This window comes from Triturus cristatus, chromosome 5_2 (assembly GCF_964204655.1).
Source record: "Triturus cristatus chromosome 5_2, aTriCri1.1, whole genome shotgun sequence".
Taxonomy (NCBI): domain Eukaryota; kingdom Metazoa; phylum Chordata; class Amphibia; order Caudata; family Salamandridae; genus Triturus; species Triturus cristatus.
The window spans coordinates 22,625,263-22,644,109 of record NC_140588.1 but is presented as its reverse complement, the minus strand read 5'-3'; the positions used below and the strand labels follow the sequence as shown (position 1 = coordinate 22,644,109).

Genomic DNA, 18,847 nt, shown 5'->3' with positions numbered 1-18,847 from the left:
AGCCCCAGGTTTGGTGTGCTATCCTCCATATTTTGCAGGCCCTCTCAAAGGCTGCAAACCATTTGTCAATATCATCACCATTACTAAAATTTGGGATTGTAGGGTCAAAGGTTTCCTCTTTTTCCCGATTATCTTTGGCCCTTAAGTCCAGCTTGACCCTTCTTTCTTTAGGGACTAGTCTCCTTTCCTTGAGTTCAAGCTTTTTCTCCTCTAGTGAGAGGAGGTCAAGCTCTTCATCAAATGTTCCTACCACCTTTCATGTAGGGGGTCTGCTAGAGTGACTCCTGTCACTTCCCACTGGTAAAAGGGGTCTTGAAAGGGGTAAAGATGTGTGGACATCATCTTCTTCCCCTACATCACTTTGGACTACGACATCATCCACACCCTCTTCTGTGTCTCCTTCTGAGGAGTGTCCCTCTCTCTTTAACTTCTCTTTATCATAAGAGCTGAGGGCTCTCTCAAGTTCCTACTTTTGGCTGTTGCCCTATAGCCAACACCCCAGCTTTGCACAGAACTCTCAGATCAATGATCTCCAGAGCTGGAATGACGAACAAGTCGAGATTCTGTGCAATCTCCAATGTGCCTCACTTTAGCTGAAAGTTGAGACCTTTTCAATACTTTAAGAACATTTTTTAAACCTTTTCTCAAACTTTCTAAGGACCTGATTTAGATGTTGGCGGAACTGGTTCTACTGTCACTTTTTCAACTGTCTTTCCACCTACTGGCTTGGCAGTCCACCAGCTGTATTTAGATGTTGGCTGGTCCTTGGAGCGAAGACTCAGCCCCGCCGCCTGAATGTTTCTCCCGCTTTGATGGCGACCTTTTTAAGTAGAAAATAACGAATATTGAAAAATCAATTCCGTCCCATGCGGAAGTTACACTGGAACTCACATCACCCACCACAGTGTTTCTATAGCAATGGACAAAAGGCAGGCCAATAACCACCTCACCACAACATAAAATGCGGCTACATGGAGTGAATTCAGAACCCTGACAGAGGATGAAATACTCAAGGTCATCGCATCCAAGAAACCAACATCACATTTCAATGATCCAATGCCCTCTACAAACCTAAAAGATATCAATCATCTAATAACACCCATCGGAACAAAACTCATAAACGCATCTTTAGCCCAAAGAACTATTTCAAATTGTTTGAAGATATGACAAGTATCACACCTCCTAAAAAAGCCAGACACAATCCCAACAGATCGGAATACTTTTTGCCTAGTGTCAAACTGAAACTAGTATAAAATGTGTCCACAACCACCCATGCCAAAACATCCAACAGTTTAATCTCCTGGATGGATTCCAATCTGGTTTCAGACCAGGTCATAGCACAGAATCGACCATACTAAGCATCATAGATGACACACTAAACACTCTCGACTGGAACGCCTGCCTTTTCATCTGCTTGAATTGTCATCGACATTTGAAAACACCTGCTAGAGGTACTCGGAAGCAGAATGGGTTTATCTACTACCATTCTTAACTGGTTCACCTCCTTTCTACAAAACCAACAACAAATCAAACTATGAAACTCACTATCGAATGCACACCCAGCAAGAATGGCAGTCCTGCAGGGTCCAACCATCTCCCCACACTTTTACACTTATATGTGGAATTTCTGATCAAGAGCTTTGAACAGGCTAACCTATTTTACCACATGTATGCTGACGACACCCAACTATACTTGAAAATCTACTTGCAGGAAGCTATCACTTGACTCAATGACACACTGATGAAAACACAATGCTGGCTAGCAAGCAACCACCTTCAATATAATCCTGTGAAAACCTATTTCCCACTCTTCTCACCTTTCCACAGTTTCCTCCCAATACAGACCTGATCAAAACACATTGATTCCCTCAATTGTTAACCAGTCACCATTGAATCAACAAAATCTCTTGGGATCACCTTTGACAAGAACATTAACATGCAAACACACATAAGCTCATTCACATGCAGCAGGTATATCCAAACCCAATTCCCGAAGAAGATGAAACTATTAACCCCACCTCCAGATTTCAATACTGCAGTTCAATCATTAGTAATATCCAGACTGGATTACGAAAGAGAAACACTAACATGTTTAACAAAATCTACCTGGGCTTCCATTAAAAGGATTTTAACACTGCTGTGAGAATATAAATCGGGCCTAGGCATTTGGACAACATCACAACCCCCGTAAAATGTGTCCAATGGCTCCCTGTAGAAGCCAGGATCCAATTTAAGATAGGGTGCATGACACACAAAGTCCTACACCCTGATGAACCAAGATTACTTACAAGCAAACTCAAGATCTCAGGAGGTAGCTGCTCCCTGTGAAGTGCAAATTCCCTCTTGATTGGACCATTGAAATTGAGGGAAAAGAAAACTCATGCCCACGTTTTCACTGGATCCACTCCAAATGTATGGAACTCTCTTCTATCAAACATTCTGGAAAACCCATTGATAAGCACGTTAAAAAAGAGGTCAGGCAAATCCAGCAGACCAAATTTCTAGCTTAATGCTCTTGAGATGGCTGAACTCATAGATCACCTCTCACATGGCACAATCTGCCTAGTTGCTGACACTACACTAAGGGCTATATGCATAAACACATTTTCCCTTAGACACAGAATGGGCGAAACCCTTTGATACATCTGGCCTAAGTCATCAGGTATGCACCTCTCAAGAAATTGAACATTTTTGGCCCGTACCCACACTTGTTAGTTAGAAAATTCTATTTGACTCTTAATCAGATGTATTAATCATACTTTATGTCATTATGTTATGATGTCTATCATTAAGTAACAGGTTCTTTTAGCTGCACTATGGTCTGATACCCTTGGGTTACATTTGTGCTATATTGAACTCTCAAAATAAAATTTAAAACAATTGTAAGAAAACATGACTTAAATGAAGGGTCCTGTTTTCAAGAGGTGAATATTGTTATAATTGGATTGTTTGGACGACAAAGTTTATAATCCTACAACCCTGAAGTTCAAACACTGGACAGAACGTCAGACCTGTAGGATGTGCAAGAAATGAGAGGGGCGGTTTAGAGAAAGATAGTAAGATAACACTTGGATGGCCTGGTGGTAGACAAGGTCCCATAAAAGTAGAACAAGTGATAATGAGGTTATAAAAAGAATGAAGAGTTTATCATGAGTATACATGCATTTGTGCTTTTCTTTGGGAGTAACAGATGCAATAACTTGACAGCAAAATTAACTTAAAAAAATCTGTTTATCCGCTGGCTGGTCTTCAACTCCCTGCACCCTTCTGTCTGCAAGTAAGTAAAGTAACCCAAATGCATTCTAATGCCAATTAGACACACAACTGCAATGTAGCACAATCTGTAAAAGGAAGAAGGAGTTCACCAACACAACCAGTTGTAACATCTGCAGCCCAGCCTGTGATCAGGAGAGCAACATGTCCAGCATCTGCAGAAAAGAAATGTAGCCTTAACTCACCTGTCCGCGGCACTGAGGCTAAGAAGTACAGGTGACAAGTTATAGTGTTATGATGATGCTGGTATAAGATTGGGTTTACATGATGTCTAGGCTGCCATTTCTCGTTTACATGACCAGCAAAGCTCTATTTTTTTAGCCAGTGTGAAGTCTCATGAGAAAGCTGCAGCCATATTGTAGTCAAGCATGTCTATCTTGCACTGGTCTCTCCCCTGAGGCGGAAGCCGGGGGATTTTACTTAGCGTTTAGCAATTTCATCGCATAGTTTTTAACTTTGATGTATATTTTGCTGTTTAACCTTTTTAAATCCTTTTAAACCCTAATTGCTGCTACTCACTTGTTCGCTGCCTTGCCATCACTCCTCGCGCGTTCTGTCACACTCTCGCGCTGTGAAGGAAGGGGCCGGCCCTCTTGGGTGAGGGAGGGGTAGCGCTGCAGCTGCTCGACGCCTCCCGCCCTCCCAGAGTACTTAACCAGCCAGATTTTGCATCGCGCTGACTTGCACTGGTCTCTCCCCTGAGGCGGAAGCCGGGGGATTTTACTTAGCGTTTAGCAATTTCATCGCATAGTTTTTAACTTTGATGTATATTTTGCTGTTTAACCTTTTTAAATCCTTTTAAACCCTAATTGCTGCTACTCACTTGTTCGCTGCCTTGCCATCACTCCTCGCGCGTTCTGTCACACTCTCGCGCTGTGAAGGAAGGGGCCGGCCATCTTGGGTGAGGGAGGGGTAGCGCTGCAGCTGCTCGACGCCTCCCGCCCTCCCAGAGTACTTAACCAGCCAGATTTTGCATCGCGCTGACTTGCACTGGTCTCTCCCCTGAGGCGGAAGCCGGGGGATTTTACTTAGCGTTTAGCAATTTCATCGCATAGTTTTTAACTTTGATGTATATTTTGCTGTTTAACCTTTTTAAATCCTTTTAAACCCTAATTGCTGCTACTCACTTGTTCGCTGCCTTGCCATCACTCCTCGCGCGTTCTGTCACACTCTCGCGCTGTGAAGGAAGGGGCCGGCCATCTTGGGTGAGGGAGGGGTAGCGCTGCAGCTGCTCGACGCCTCACACCCTCCTCACACGGATAAATGGGAAGGGACACTCGTCCGCGCAGCGGGCGCGCCGGTGGCGCGCCGAAGGCGCGCCAAAGGCAAGCCCGTCTGCGCCCGTCCGCGCCTGTTCCGGGCCAGGGGACACGTCCCCTGTTGTATTTTCCTCCCAAATCAAGCAAACATATGACCGCTCAACTCTTATGAGGCTCCAACCCACCCCCTCCTCACAATGCATCATATATGATCCTTCACTATTAAATAAGGACGCCTACTTGACCTGCCCACACTGCAGCATCATGATCCGGACTTACAACACCATGGTGGCTGTCAATCAGCAGAATGACACCAATGAAGTGGTCACTCTCATGGCACTTATTAATGCGCGCTCCTTAGTTAAACACAGCCAAGAAATTGCTGACCTTATTATCGACAATAACTTGGATGTACTGTTCATCACGGAAACCTGGGCATATGATGCTTCAGGCCCCGATCTTGCTGTGGCAGTTCCTTCCGGTTATAAAGTCTACCGACAGGACAGGCTTGGAAAAAAGGGTGGGGGGCTAGCGATCATAATTCGAGAGTACCTCGAAGTTCATACATCACCCATCCCACCCACCGCTTGTGAAGCAATGTATTTCGATATAAAACTTGCAGCCCTCTATAATTTTAAGGGTGTACTTCTATATCGTCCCCCTGGGACCAAAGCAAACTTCCTCACCAACCTTAGCGTTATAACAGAAGTCATAGCCACAAAAGCATCTGTTACAATGATGGGCGATGTGAATTTTCATCTAGAACAACTGGAGGACCGGGACACCGTTGCCCTCATCTCGGACCTAGAAATCATGGGTCTCAGACAACTAGTCACCGCCCCTACTCACAAAGCAGGACATACGCTGGATGGTATTCCAACGCAGAGGGCCTACATATATCACACATCTCGCCCATGCCTTGGACGGATCATTATGCCATTTTCAGCGGTTTAAAAATTAAGGCTGTATCTTCTATAACACCCCCCTTTAAAGTTTGGAAGAGTCTAGACCAGGATAAACTCGTAGCATTACTAGATGAAACCCGCCCTATCTTATCTGCTGATCCTATCATCGCTACCAACCAATTTCACGATTGGTTCAGCGAGGCTTCAAATCATCTGGTACCCACTAAACGTTACTCCAGGAACAGAAGCACTCCTACTGCTCCGTGGTTCACTGATGAACTAAGAGCCTTAAAACAGATAAGCAGGAACAAGGAAAGGCAATGGCGCAGAAGCTATGACCCTAAAAGTAAGATTATCTACAAAGAATCCTTGGCCACTTATAAATCCACGATTGTGGCTACCAAAAAAATATATTTTTCCGAGCAAATCGAAACATCTAAAAATTCTAGTAGACAACTGTTCACCATTACAAAAACTTTGACTGGTATTGCGCCAGATCTATATCCTCCCCCGTCCCAATTACTTTGTGACGCGTTGTCAGAATTTTTCTACTCCAAGGTTAATAACATCTACCAAGCCTTTTCCTCTCAAAATTACATCAGCAATGCTCCCCCTGCTTATACCAGCCCCAGTAGTTCCATGACCAGCTTTAGGACCCTTTCCACTGATCAAATAATCACCATCATGAAATCTATTAAATCAGGTTCGGCCTTGGATCCCTGCCCTCCTGCAGTATTTTCCATGGCGATGGACACTACCGCCCCTGTCATTACCCAGGTCTGTAATACCATACTGACCTCTGGGATTTACCCTAACTGCCTTAAAAACACGCTGATTAAACCTCTATTGAAAAAACCCAGTCTTGACACTGAAGAGCTCAAAAATTATAGGCCCATAGCTAGTCTTCCCTTCCTAGCTAAAGTGGCAGAAAAGGCGATGAATCAACAGCTCTCAGAATACCTAGAGACAAACCTGCTCTTGGATGACACACAGTACGGTTTCCGTAAATACCACGGCACAGAAACTGCCCTTCTCAAGGCAGCCGATGATATTAGAACCACTCGTGATCAGGGCATGACAGCGCTGCTTGTACTGCTGGATCTCTCGGCGGCTTTTGATACGGTCGACCACAAGATCCTGGTCGACCGTGTCGGGAAGAAGGGTATTGACTATCTGGCTAGAGAGTTGCTCTCGTCTTTCCTTGCCGATAGAACTCAGGTGGTCACCCTGGGATCATATCAGTCAGCTAAGCTGTCGCTCCCGTGTGGGGTTCCCCAAGGCTCATCCCTGAGTCCGACGCTATTTAATATCTATGTGTCGGACCTTGCAAGTATAATAAAGGCATCTGGGATGAGCCTAACTTCTTATGCTGATGATACACAACTGGTATTGGCCATTAAGGATAAAGGGACGGAAGTGGTAGAACGCTTTCAAAATACCATGAGCCTGATAGGAGAGTGGATGGCAGAGAACTGCCTAAAGCTCAACTCCGATAAAACGGAGGTGGTCATCTTTGGACCCCTCTCTCCGATCTGGCCTGCTTTTTGGTGGCCCCCTGAGTTCGGCATTCCACCCAATCCGACCTCCAAGGTTAGGAACCTGGGAATTATTTTTGATGATCATCTCAACTTTATGGCACATGCCAATAAAGTAGCAGCCACCGCTCACTACAAATTAAAGATGATAAGAAAAATCATGCCAGTTCTCCCGGATGCAGCTGCCAAAACTCTGGTGACCTCCCTGGTCCTTCCCTCTTTGGACTACTGTAACTCGCTTTTTCTTAATGGTCAAACCAGAGTTATAAAAAAACTACAAACCATACAGAACGCGGCAGCACGCCTCCTGACAAGAACACCCAAGTTTGCACCCATCTCGGACACCATCAGGACACTCCACTGGTTGACTATCAAGAATAGGATCACTTTCAAATCTCTTTGTATAATTTATAAAACCCTACACGACCAAGGTCCACGCCCTCTCAAGGACCAACTTAAACTTTATAGACCAACTAGACAACTCAGATCCATGACTCTTAATAATCTAGTGGTCCCACGCTCTAAAACTGTCTCATGGGGTGACTGCCGCTTTACGGTAGCAGCTCCCAAGATCTGGAATATGCTTCCTCAGCATATCAGATCCAGCAAATCATTATTTCAGTTTCGCAAGAGCCTGAAAACTTGGTTGTTTAACCAGTAATCCCCCTGGTCTTTCCAATGCTGTGGAGATTCAGTTGTTCAGTCTAGCGCCGAGACGCCTACGGGTATTCGTTCGCGCTCTATAAATGCCAAATTAAATTAAATTAAATTTAAATTAAATTATCTGTGTGTGCTTAACTGTGCAATTACAAGGAGTTTGAAGGTACTGATAATAGCACGTAGAAGGTCTTGCAAGGTCTCGACATCCTCACATAGAAAGCAAACAGAAACTAACAAAGGCCTCGGACTTGGCAGCCATATTTGTGGCAATAAATTTAGAGATTGGCACATGATCACAAAATATTCGGATGTCATATTTTAAAAGTTGTATTAAAAAAAAGCCTTAAACATGGAGAAAGGATGGGTAAGGAAGAGAAAATGATCTTCTGTGATGTTAAAGACAGCAGTGCGCAGCCAATAAAGAAGTAAGGAGCAGCTATTTCAAGAAAGAGGATTTAGAATAGAAGCAGGTTAATAATATTAACACTTACTGGTACATGCAAATGTGTCGTCCTCTAATGATGCAACACTGAAACACTTTACAACTTCCCTTGAGAAACGTTATTGTTCTACATATTCTGTTGGCATGAGGCAGGTCAGATTTTGAGACACCTCAAGAAGATGAGAGAGAAATATCCAGCTGAGAGAAAGAGACTTTGAACAACCACAAATTGCTGACGTTCTTAGATTTTTATTTTCTATTTTTAAGGAAGTGGCTGTTTCTCTGGATGCCAGCCAAATAGTCCATAATCACTGCTATTTACCCAGTGGCTGCCAAAATAGTACAGTATCTTACTATTTAGTCAGTAGCTACCTAAATATCTGAAATTTCACTTTTTATCTGGACTCAGAATAAACTGTAGAGATAATGTGCCATTTGACTGGCGGCCGGATAAATAATGTCAAAGAGGTCTTTATTTAGTCATATATGAAGAAGAAAAAAGACTCCAGGTAATGACAGGATGGTGGCCCTCTTGAAATGGGGATGCAGCATGTGTGAAGCAGCTGAAAGTAAGTGTATATACAAATATACAACAGCATGCATTAAGTTAAATGCAGATGTTGTTTACTGACAAAAAAACTGTCAAATCAAATTTGAATAAAACATTTCTGTTATTTTATAATTATAATAATACATTTAGGAATCAAACTTCGGTTTCAGGAGTGTCAGAATATGACACAAAGTAATGTTGTGCTGCAGTATAGGAGTATTTGGATGTCTTCAATATGACAAGCATGGCATATTACATAAATATTTTCTTCACCTATCGGAATATATCTTTTTTTAATGTTCTTGGACGCTTAACAATAGTCAATTAGTGCTTGGGGGCAAGGTGCTCTGGGACACTTACAGGAGGTAAATTGAGACATACGCAGTAATGTCGCTTCTGCGGAATGGGGAAGTGAAAGCAGGAGAAAGGTAAGCAATGAATATGGGTAATTCGGAGGAAGAGTGTCTATTCACTCAACCGCCTGCTGAATAAGCAAATGTTCTTATTCTATTTACCCAGCAGAGTGAGTTTCAGGCATGTACATCTATTGGTCCCATGTCATGTAGGCCAAAGGGACTAAACAGTTGTGGCCAAGAGGTCCTGGACCAAAATTACCAGAAGGCTTAGTAGGACTGAACAAGGAGAATCTGGATCAAGAGGGCCAGGACCAGTGGGTGCAGTACCAGTAGTACTAAGAGAACAAGGAACAGCTCCAGGAGGACTAGGGCAACCCAAACCAGGAGGACAAAGGTTAAGAGAATCAGGAACCAAGAGGTCAAATTGACCAATGGACTAGCAGGACCAGGACATGTGGTACTAGGGTTAGGAGGTTCAGGGTGAGAAGAACCAGGACAAAGTGACCAGGATCAATAGGACCAGAAAGGAAAGGGTCCAAACGTGCCAAGACTGAAGGAATCAAGACCAACCAGGATGGCCAAAAGACAAGGTTTATGATAACCACCACAATAGGAAAAGAAGGACCAAGATGACCAGAATCAAGGAGACCAAGACTAGGATGTGTGGTGGACCAGGTCCATGAGAACTAGGCTAAGGAGAAACCAAACCCTGAACCAATAGGATATGAACCAATGGGCACAGAATCTTGAGAAGGACAAGGTCTATGAAAAACAAGAATATGACGACCATGGCCAGGAGGCAAAGGGAGGTTAAACCAGGGACACAGGCAACCAGAGCAAGATGAAACAAGTTCTAAAAGAGACTGCAAACAAAGGACCATAAAGATCAATACAAAGATGATCAGGACCTTGAGTACAAGGACCAAGACAACTAGGGTAAGAAGGAAAAGGAGGAACAGGGACATCAGGACTAGGATGACAATTGCGGTGGCTAATAACATGATGAGCTGGAAAAGGGGGATCAGGATTAAGTGGACAAGTTAGTGCAGTGGCAGGATGACAAGGAGCAGGAGGACAAGGGCCAATATTATGATGACAAGATGGTAAAGGACCAGGAGAACAAGTCAGATGAAGAGCAGATGGTCTAGGGCCATTAGGACCAGTATCGGGGGAGAGGGTTAGGTGGACTGGAATGATCGGGAGAAGCTGGAGAAGGGGTAGGCAGGCCAGAGACACCAGAACCTGAAGTATCAAATAGAGCAAGAGGACCAGGCACTGAGGTTTCAGGACCAGGATGGCAAGGATCAGGGCGACTAGGACAAACAGAGTCATGAGGATCAATGGGCACAGACTAGGACCAAAATGGCCCGGCCTAGCTCACGATAACCTAATATGAAGGACCGGGAGCAGTGCACACAGTTCAAGGTGCAACATGCGGAAGAAGATTAGGGAGTGTAGAATCAGGGTGACCAAAACCAGGAAGACTATGGGTGCCTGAGCTATGAGAACCAGGACAATAGGGCTAGGTAGAAAAGGACCTAGCAAGTCAGCAGAAATACAGTGGTGAGTATAAGCGGTTCCAGGATCAGGAGACCCAGGAAGGGCTAATAAAATAAGGGTCAGGAGCATGGTCAGCAAGGCCAGTATTAGAAAGTACTAGATCATGAGCATCAGATTCAGGCAAACAATACCACCAGGGTGACCAGACCTTGTTGGACCAGAATCAGGAAGAGGATTAGGAGGACCAAAACTACCCAGAAAACGAGGGCTTGGAACCAAGACCCAGAAGATGATGAACACAAGGAGGCATAGAAGAACCAGGAGGACAAGGAAGAAGACCAGTAGCAGGAGGATACCCATGTGATTCAAGGCCACATGTATTAGAATGTCCCTTTTGTATATTGTTCTTTTTCATGCTTCATATTCTGTCAACGTCTAGAAACCACCTCCTTTTTCAACCCTCTTATTAGGTAAGGTAAGGTAAGGTAATTTTTTATTATGCATGATTAATTAAAACCGTTGCATACATTAAATGATCTTTAAAATCAAAAACCACTATTACAAAAGAGTTAATCAGTTTTAAAATAATTCCCTATATAAATAAAGAATTAACCAGTTTAAAAGTAATCCACGTTGTAATTTACATAAAACTGTATAAAACGCTATTAATGTTTTAATCAGGTAAAAAGTCTATCTCATATGGTTTGCATTATTAAGCAATCAGTCCTTCGAGCCCCTTGTCAAAGTTTTTATTCTGTGGGTTGATGTTCTTCTCCATGGGATCCCCTTATAGCTCAGATTGTGGAGCTAGATCGTTGCCTTCAAAGATGTGTTTTTCAATCTCTGATCAGTGAGACCAAGGAATTTTATGAGGCGGCAATTCAACTGTGCTAAGGTTGGATTGAAGCAATGGATTACTGCCTGCCTGCAGGACCTGATGCCATGCTGGTTAAAGAATGGATTTAATAAGGTTTTCCTTATGTCTTTTAATTTGTTGCAAATACAAATGATGTGGATGAGGTTCTCAACTCCACGGGCACAAAGCCTGCATAGCTGGTCTCCTCCTCTGCTTTCCCAAGGGGGTAAGAATGGGTTAATTGAACCAACTCCCAGGCGAAGTTTTAAAAATGTTTCTTTAGTTGTTATCTTTATTCCTGCATTAAGGTAGGGTTGGGGTTTGCAGGCTTTGTAATTGTTGAGCACTACCCAGCCATGTGCTCGCTTCGACAATGCTTCCTTATCCTCTACAGTAGATTTAAGTGTTGTTGACTTTGTGACTAGTTTTTTTAACACACAGTGAGCCGTTGGGGTATTCCAAAGGTCTGTCAGGCCTAGAGCTTTGATGGAAGACAAGAGATATTTGTTAGCCGATGATTTCCCTGTACGCGTTAGTTCTACCCAGAGATGGTTATTTAGGGAACCAATCTCAGCAGCTCTGATTTTATGCCAACATTTTGCATAGGCTCCCATTCTCTCTGTCGCCTGATTTTGTAGGCGAAATTCCAACCGTATTTGGGCTGGAGAAACGTATTTAGGGAGCTGAAATATCGCTCGGTAAGAGGTTGTTATTATGCTGTTTAAAATTGCTGCATCTCTTCCTCTCATTGGCTCACTCTCATAGGTGATCATGGGCTGCAATTTGGCCCGCAGGACTTTTAAGAAAGGGTCTAGTGACAGGTCCGGCAACTTCTTCTTCAAGGGTTTAAGTGCCAGGTAGGTCATAGCACCCTTCCTTTACAAGGATTCCAGCTGCGGCTTGAAGGAATTGTTTTGGTCTAAAAGTATCCCCAGGTACTTGTAGCTTGTTACGTGCTGTAGGTGTTTCCCGTCAAGATACCAGCTCGGACTTGTCTTCTGGTGGAAGTTTACCATCATGATTTTGCTTTTTGTAAGGTTTATTTTTAAGGCGTTCCGTTGAGAAAAGTTGCAGGTCCCGTCCAAGAGATGTTGAAGACCAATGGGGGTCCGACTGATCAGGACTAGATCGTCAGCATATAACAAATTTGTCAGTGTCATGCATCCAAACCTCGGGGCATGTGATGAACAACTGTCCAGTTCCCCCAGTAAGTCTGCTAGAAAAAGGTTAAACAACAGTGGGGCTAGGATGCACCCTTGTTTTAGTCCCTTAGTTTTGGGAATTCTATTTGAGAGGTGCGTCCCGCCACCTAGTTTTATTCTGATCCACGTGTTGGTGTACAAATGCCTAAGTTGATCTAAAAGAGAAGTTGGTATCCCCCAGCTGGCCAACTTATGCCAGAGCTTAGTGCGATCAACGTGGTCGAACACTGCTGTGTAATCTATGAAGCAGAGGTACAGGGGGTATTTGCCCTCCTTCACAGCATCCATAAGCATGGTCAAGGCCATGATGTTAGTTGTTGTGCCTTGTCCTTGGCAGAATCCTGTTTGTGTTATGGGAATGATTTTGTTTTCTGAGGTCCAATTGGCTATTTCTTTTAAGATGATCCCTGCATAATATTTAGCCTCAGTGTCTATAAGGGCTATCAGCTTGTAAATATTTGGGGTGGACCTCTTGCCTTGTTTACATATTGGGCTGATAATTGAGCCTCTCCATGATTCTGGAAGTGTAGGAGTTCTTAAAGCAAATCTGAAGACTGGTACCAGTGCATTACTCCAGAATTCTGGGTCTTGTTTGACCAGCATTGGTGGAATGCCATTGGGGCCGCAGGCCCCCCGCCCGTCTGCCTTTAGTTATTTGTTTCTTTATGACCAGTGCCGTGGGGCTATTATGCTCTTCTGCCCTCTTACTGAACTAGTATGTATTTACTAAAAATTCAGAGCTTCCAATGTGAATAGATCACAAGACTGTTACACTCTTAGTGATAACAGACACTGTTTTTTCTGTGACAGTACTGTGATGGTGGATTAGAGTGCAGTGGGACTGGAACTTGGGTAGTCTAAAGGTGGATGGGTGTGGTCTGTGAAGGGTTGCAGAAAGTGTTTGAGATACTCAGATGGCTGAAGTCAGCAAAAATGGTTAATGGCTAACAAAGGGGGTAAAAGGGCTATGACACTCAGCAAAGGGAAGCTCAGTATAGGAATGGCTCTAATGTGCAGAAGAAAAGGTGAGGGGGGGCTCCAGCTAGTTTGTCTCAGACGCCCTACGTTGGGGATCTGAGTAACAAAGGAGTCTGATTGCCAGTTGTGATAGCACTGGAAACAAAGGGCAACAGTGATAGCTTGAGTACCAGATGAGTGGTCTGTGAAACTCTGAGGGTTAGATGTAGGGTGGTGGAGATATATAGGTGGCTGAAGTGTGGCAAAGAGGCACTGAGTGTCAAGAGTGGTAGCGTAGTTTATGTGACTCTCATTTCTTTGCATTGACATTCCATGTGCATGTGTCTGCGGTGGATATGTAGCAAGTGTGTAGTAGTAAGACTCCGTGTGTCGTGAAAGTCTACATGCGGAGACCAGTTAGGTGCATTTTGGATAGGGTATTATTCACTAAGGGGTACCTGTTCCTAAAGAAAGAAGAGTCAGCAACCTGTTCTAGTTGTCAAAGGTGTCAGAGTGGTCTCTCTCAATAGAGTTGGATTTTACACATGTGGTATGTACACATGTTGTAGGGAGAACCATGTGCTGTGAACAGTGTAGTTGATGGTGGGATCTACGATATGGATTGGGTGATTTAATGTTGATTCAAGTATATCGTGTTGTCACAGATCCTGGGCAATGTACATGGGCTGTGTCATATATGACTGGTCCCTCAATGTTCCCAAACGACCAGTTATGTTATAGGTCCCTTACCATTGGAACCCTTAACATCTGTCAGGGTCCACGTTGTGTGCACAGTGTATGCGGCAATACCTGCAGAGCATGGATTGGCGGCACACACTGAGGGCAGCAGGAAGATATTCATTCCTCCTCCATCTTTTGCTTCAAGGAGGTGCTCCCCATCCTTTTGTTTTTCAACCTCACCTTTCAGACCCCCGAATAAAACTGTTAAGGGAATTTTAATGCACTCACCCACTCACTGTCCGAGGCCCATACACCCACATGCACAACTGCAGCATCTCCTTTAAAGGTCTCCGATAAAGAGCCCTCTTGCGGGGCCTGTGGAGGAAAGCAGCGCCACACCCATGAGGAGCAATGCCCGATGATGTAGCATGACACTCACAAGGGTATGTGAGGGCACTATATTCCAAAGGAGAATTTCCCTCACTGTCATAAAAACCAAACTCTATTGAGAGAGACCACTCTGACCTCTTTGACAACCACAACAGGTTGCTTTCTCTTCCTTCTTTAGGAACAGTTACCCCTTAGTGAATACTATGTCAGTCTTTGGGAGCATTGATACTGGCCCTGTAGTTTTCCTAATAGCTCCCTGCCCCCCCACCCCTTTACATTGTGTTGTGCTTTTTGGATGGTCCCTGGTTTGGCATGGCATACTGGAGAGTAGCTACTGCTTCCCTAGTGTAGTGTAGTGTATTGACTGCATACCTGTGAGTAGAGTCCCAAAACTGAAGCAAGAGAGTATAGAGAAAAGCCTACCCTCAGAAATTCTATGAGGTCCTTGCCAGCAAAGGACGGCTGATTAGTGAGGACAGAGGAATGAGAGTTAGGTCAGAGGTTTCTCTTGTTAAAGGTGACACCTTGATTTTCTGTGATTTCAGATCTTTGTAATACTACAAGTACCATGCATGATGCAAGAATATATATATAAACTGGGTGATCTCCTCCCATGTAGCAGAGGACATTTTGAGTTCCCTATACAAAACACCTTTGTACAGGGTTGGTTTCACCCCATGGGCCCCCTTTCGCTTCCCTAGAACACAAGCACTAATGTGCGACTATCGCCTCCCCTTCTCCTCATATCCAGAGTACAACGTGTCAGACACGAGTCTGCAGAGAGTCCTTCCCGCTGGATAGAGTCGACCCGCGAGCCTCTCTGCAGAAGAATGAACAGCATTGTGCTTAGCGATAAGTCTCTAACTGAACACCAGACTATTTATACTTCAGATATCATTGTGTCCACCTACAGAACAACGGCTGCATTGCACAGCGTAGAACCTTGAAATACCAATAATTTGAAAGCAAATTTAATGTAACTAGTAAAAAAGGATTCCAGGTTTGCTCCAGATAACATTGTTTGGCAATTATCTGTACTGCTGTCCTTAGCAATTAAACGTTACCTTTCAACCTCTCACTCCTGCGCCATTGCGTTACGTGCAGTAATCCAATTAGGTAGCAGCTGAGCTACCAGAAAATCTCACATAAACATGTAATTAATTGTATGTAGATTTGTGTAGAACTTTAAATTTTTCATTTTCATTGATGAATGCATGTACATTCCTTTTTTTATCATCCACACCTCTGATATAGGTTATATTTGTGTTTTCAAATCAATAAAAGGTGTTTACGCCAGTCTACCCACTCCACGCCACTCAACTCTAAGCTACTCCAGTCCATGCCAATCTACTCCACTCTGTCCCACTCTAATGTTGCAACCCTATGCCATTCTACTCAACTTTACAGAATTCCATTCCACGCCACTCCAATCTACACCACCGCACTAACTTTTAGCCATGCTGAACGGCAGCTGTACAATAAAGCTAAAATACGCTGGCAAAGCCAATAGCTTTCACATAAGTGAGACCTATTGGCAAAGTCAATGTTTATTGTTTCTATGTGAAATGAAGGTGGGTGGCAAGGGAGACTTCATTACAGTCCTTTCTTTCTTTCTGTCTAACAGAAGGATTATAATAAAGGCTCCTTTGCTGTCCAACTTTATTTCACATAGAAAATAACGTACTATATTCAAGTCAAGGGTGCTTTTTGCATGCTTTAGCACATCAACCATGAAACTTCTAGCTTTGCCAGTTCCGTGTGTTCTCCATCCTCTAGTTTAAATGTGTTTTCTTTATTTTATAATGCGTTGAACTTATCTGTTTGACATGAAACATGTAATTATTTAGCTCATGACTTATAAATTGTTTTGTTTGCTAGGAAATTTGAATGAGAACACATACCATGATGAAACAGCAACCACACTTGCAATATTTCAATCCTCTGATTTACAATCTTACTTTTAGTGTGCAGAATTTACCAAAATAGCAACTGGATTAAGACTATATATCTTGTATGACTCTAACAGAACAAAAAATAATAAGTGGAGCAATGTTTTAGCTACCGTCATTCGGTGTGAAATAATTTGAATTCCTAAAAATTTTAAATTCATCCATGACAATAATCTCTTATGCAAGTCAGCGGAAGAAACTGTATCACTTTGCCTTTTTTTGCCAAGCCTTTGATAGACCCCGGAAACAGTGGCTGAGCCCGTTGTGTAAGCTCTTGGGCTTTCGCCATTATGCCAATGCACTTTATGCTCAGACACGAGAGAGGTAATTGCTGTTGTGGTGACAAAATATCTGCATGCTGCCTGCATTACTCGAATGGGCATTGTCAAGTCCCCAAGCAATGATGCCCAATAGCGACCTTCCGACATTACTTATAATCTAGATGCAGCTCCCTCTTCTTTGAAATCACCCCTTTACACACTATTGCACTTCTTATTTGTTCTCTTTCCTGATCTTATTGTGGGACAAGGTTTTATGAGATCGGTGTATTATGAAATGTTGAATATACTTATGTTATTTATTTATTTATCTAGTTAATGTGCTGTACTGTGTTTTGTGGCTCTTTGCATCCGAAATAAAAATCTTAAACGATTAACAATATTGATCTGGTTGATTTCGTTTAAGGCTTTCGATCATATTCTTTCTGCTATTGAAGATATCTCTGGACAAATTGGGCACAATTACATGAGAGACAAGTAAGTTGTTTTTTCCTACTTGTATATAAGCAAGTCTTTATCAAAATGGAAATGAATGACATCTGATACTCACAATGTGTTTTCGTAGAATGGCTTCTAGTTTGCTCGACTTCTGGAAATCCTCAAAATAAAATGAAAGATATTTTATTGCAAGTAAAGGCAGTTCAAGAGTCCTATACAATTTGTTTGGCAAAGTAGTCAATACAGAGTGCATCAGTAAAATAACTGTAAAAATATATGGGGTTATGTAGGTTGTAGCAGATTTCATTGGCTAGCTTGACTTTTTGGTAATATATTTTCAAGCCATACCTCGTAGTTGTATTCCATGAAATGTTTAACATAGAATAGTTACATTTTATTGCCCGAGGTGTGATGGAAGATTAAGCGTCATGTGCTTCCTCCTTGTCCTTCGTCGGGTATTTCGGCTGCCGTGATTTTTATAAAAAATGCATTGCACTCAGCCTAATTCATAGCCTGCCTCCAATAGGCTGGCTAGGCAAGCAGCAGAGTACATGTCATAGTGATCCATTTTCCACGCAACACTTTTTGTTTTAATAATCTTCACTGAAAAGATTTCACAGGATAATGTAACATATATGGTTATGCGCACCCTACTCCACTCAACTGCAAGAATGGGTTATACCCGTCGTTCAGAAAAATTGCCATAATAACTTGGATTGCCATCGAGTACACCCCCAGGGAAGACGTATAATGAGGGGAGAGAGGAAATACAGAGAAGGCATGCCAGGAAAGAGGTGGGATGAGAGGAGAGAGGAAATACAGAGAAGACATGTAGCAAGTATACACCTCGAACACGCAAACAATAAGTCGCCACCATCACTCCCACCATTCCCACCCTACAATTGAGTGAAACATCTTAGATAAGAGGAGCGCCAAAGCTAGTGATCGACCCCTCAAGGCTTCATAATTTCATCCCAGTCATCGGTATTGGTTTGGCATGGGCAAGGCCAGGGAATATTTCTGCCATCTGCACCTGGCTAAAAACGTGCAGAGCTCTCTCTATTTTTAGGTCAAAGCCTACCTGTCTTGTTGTGAAAGACATCTTGGGGATATGCTGAAAGCTGACATAGGAATGCATTCCTCCATTTGCTTACCATTGGGTTTGCCTTTTGTCGTTTACATTTCCTTGCTTTCTAGTGGCTTGCTTTATTTGTGTTACCACCAGACAGCTTGTGCATTTCCCTCCTATAGAGCATAGCCTCTTTACAACTACTCTAATTGGCCTCTTCTTTTCTTCTACAGTCTTTGCTTTTCTGGAATACATTTTTTCATTTACGTGAAGTACTCCATGGGAGTGAACGTGCTTTGCAACAGTCTCCCTTGTATGCTTCTCTTCTTCCTGCTCTCTGTCATTTTGAAGCTTTGTGTGATTTTCTGCACCCCAGCACGCCATGTTACTGTTTGCCGTATGTTATTATCCCAATCTCAGCTTGCACACTGGATTTGTCATCTTTTTTTTTATGGTTTTCCCTGTTACTGCTGACTCCTGCTGTTATATTCCTTTGTGTCTGTCCTTCTGCAGTTTTGTTCAGGTTGTTTGTTTCCTTTGTTGTACT

The 18,847-nt window shown here is 43.1% G+C and overlaps 1 protein-coding gene across 2 annotated transcripts in view; it reads left to right on the top strand.

Annotated features, from left to right (window-relative positions):
• Nucleotides 1-18,847, top strand: part of SLC9A3 (solute carrier family 9 member A3) — an 840,704-nt gene that overhangs the window by 559,571 nt on the left and 262,286 nt on the right. For both annotated transcript variants that reach the window (XM_085606775.1, XM_085606776.1), the window contains exon 9: nucleotides 17,200-17,270. In XM_085606775.1, coding sequence (XP_085462901.1) covers nucleotides 17,200-17,270 — 71 coding nt within the window. The remainder of the gene's footprint in view (nucleotides 1-17,199; nucleotides 17,271-18,847) is intronic.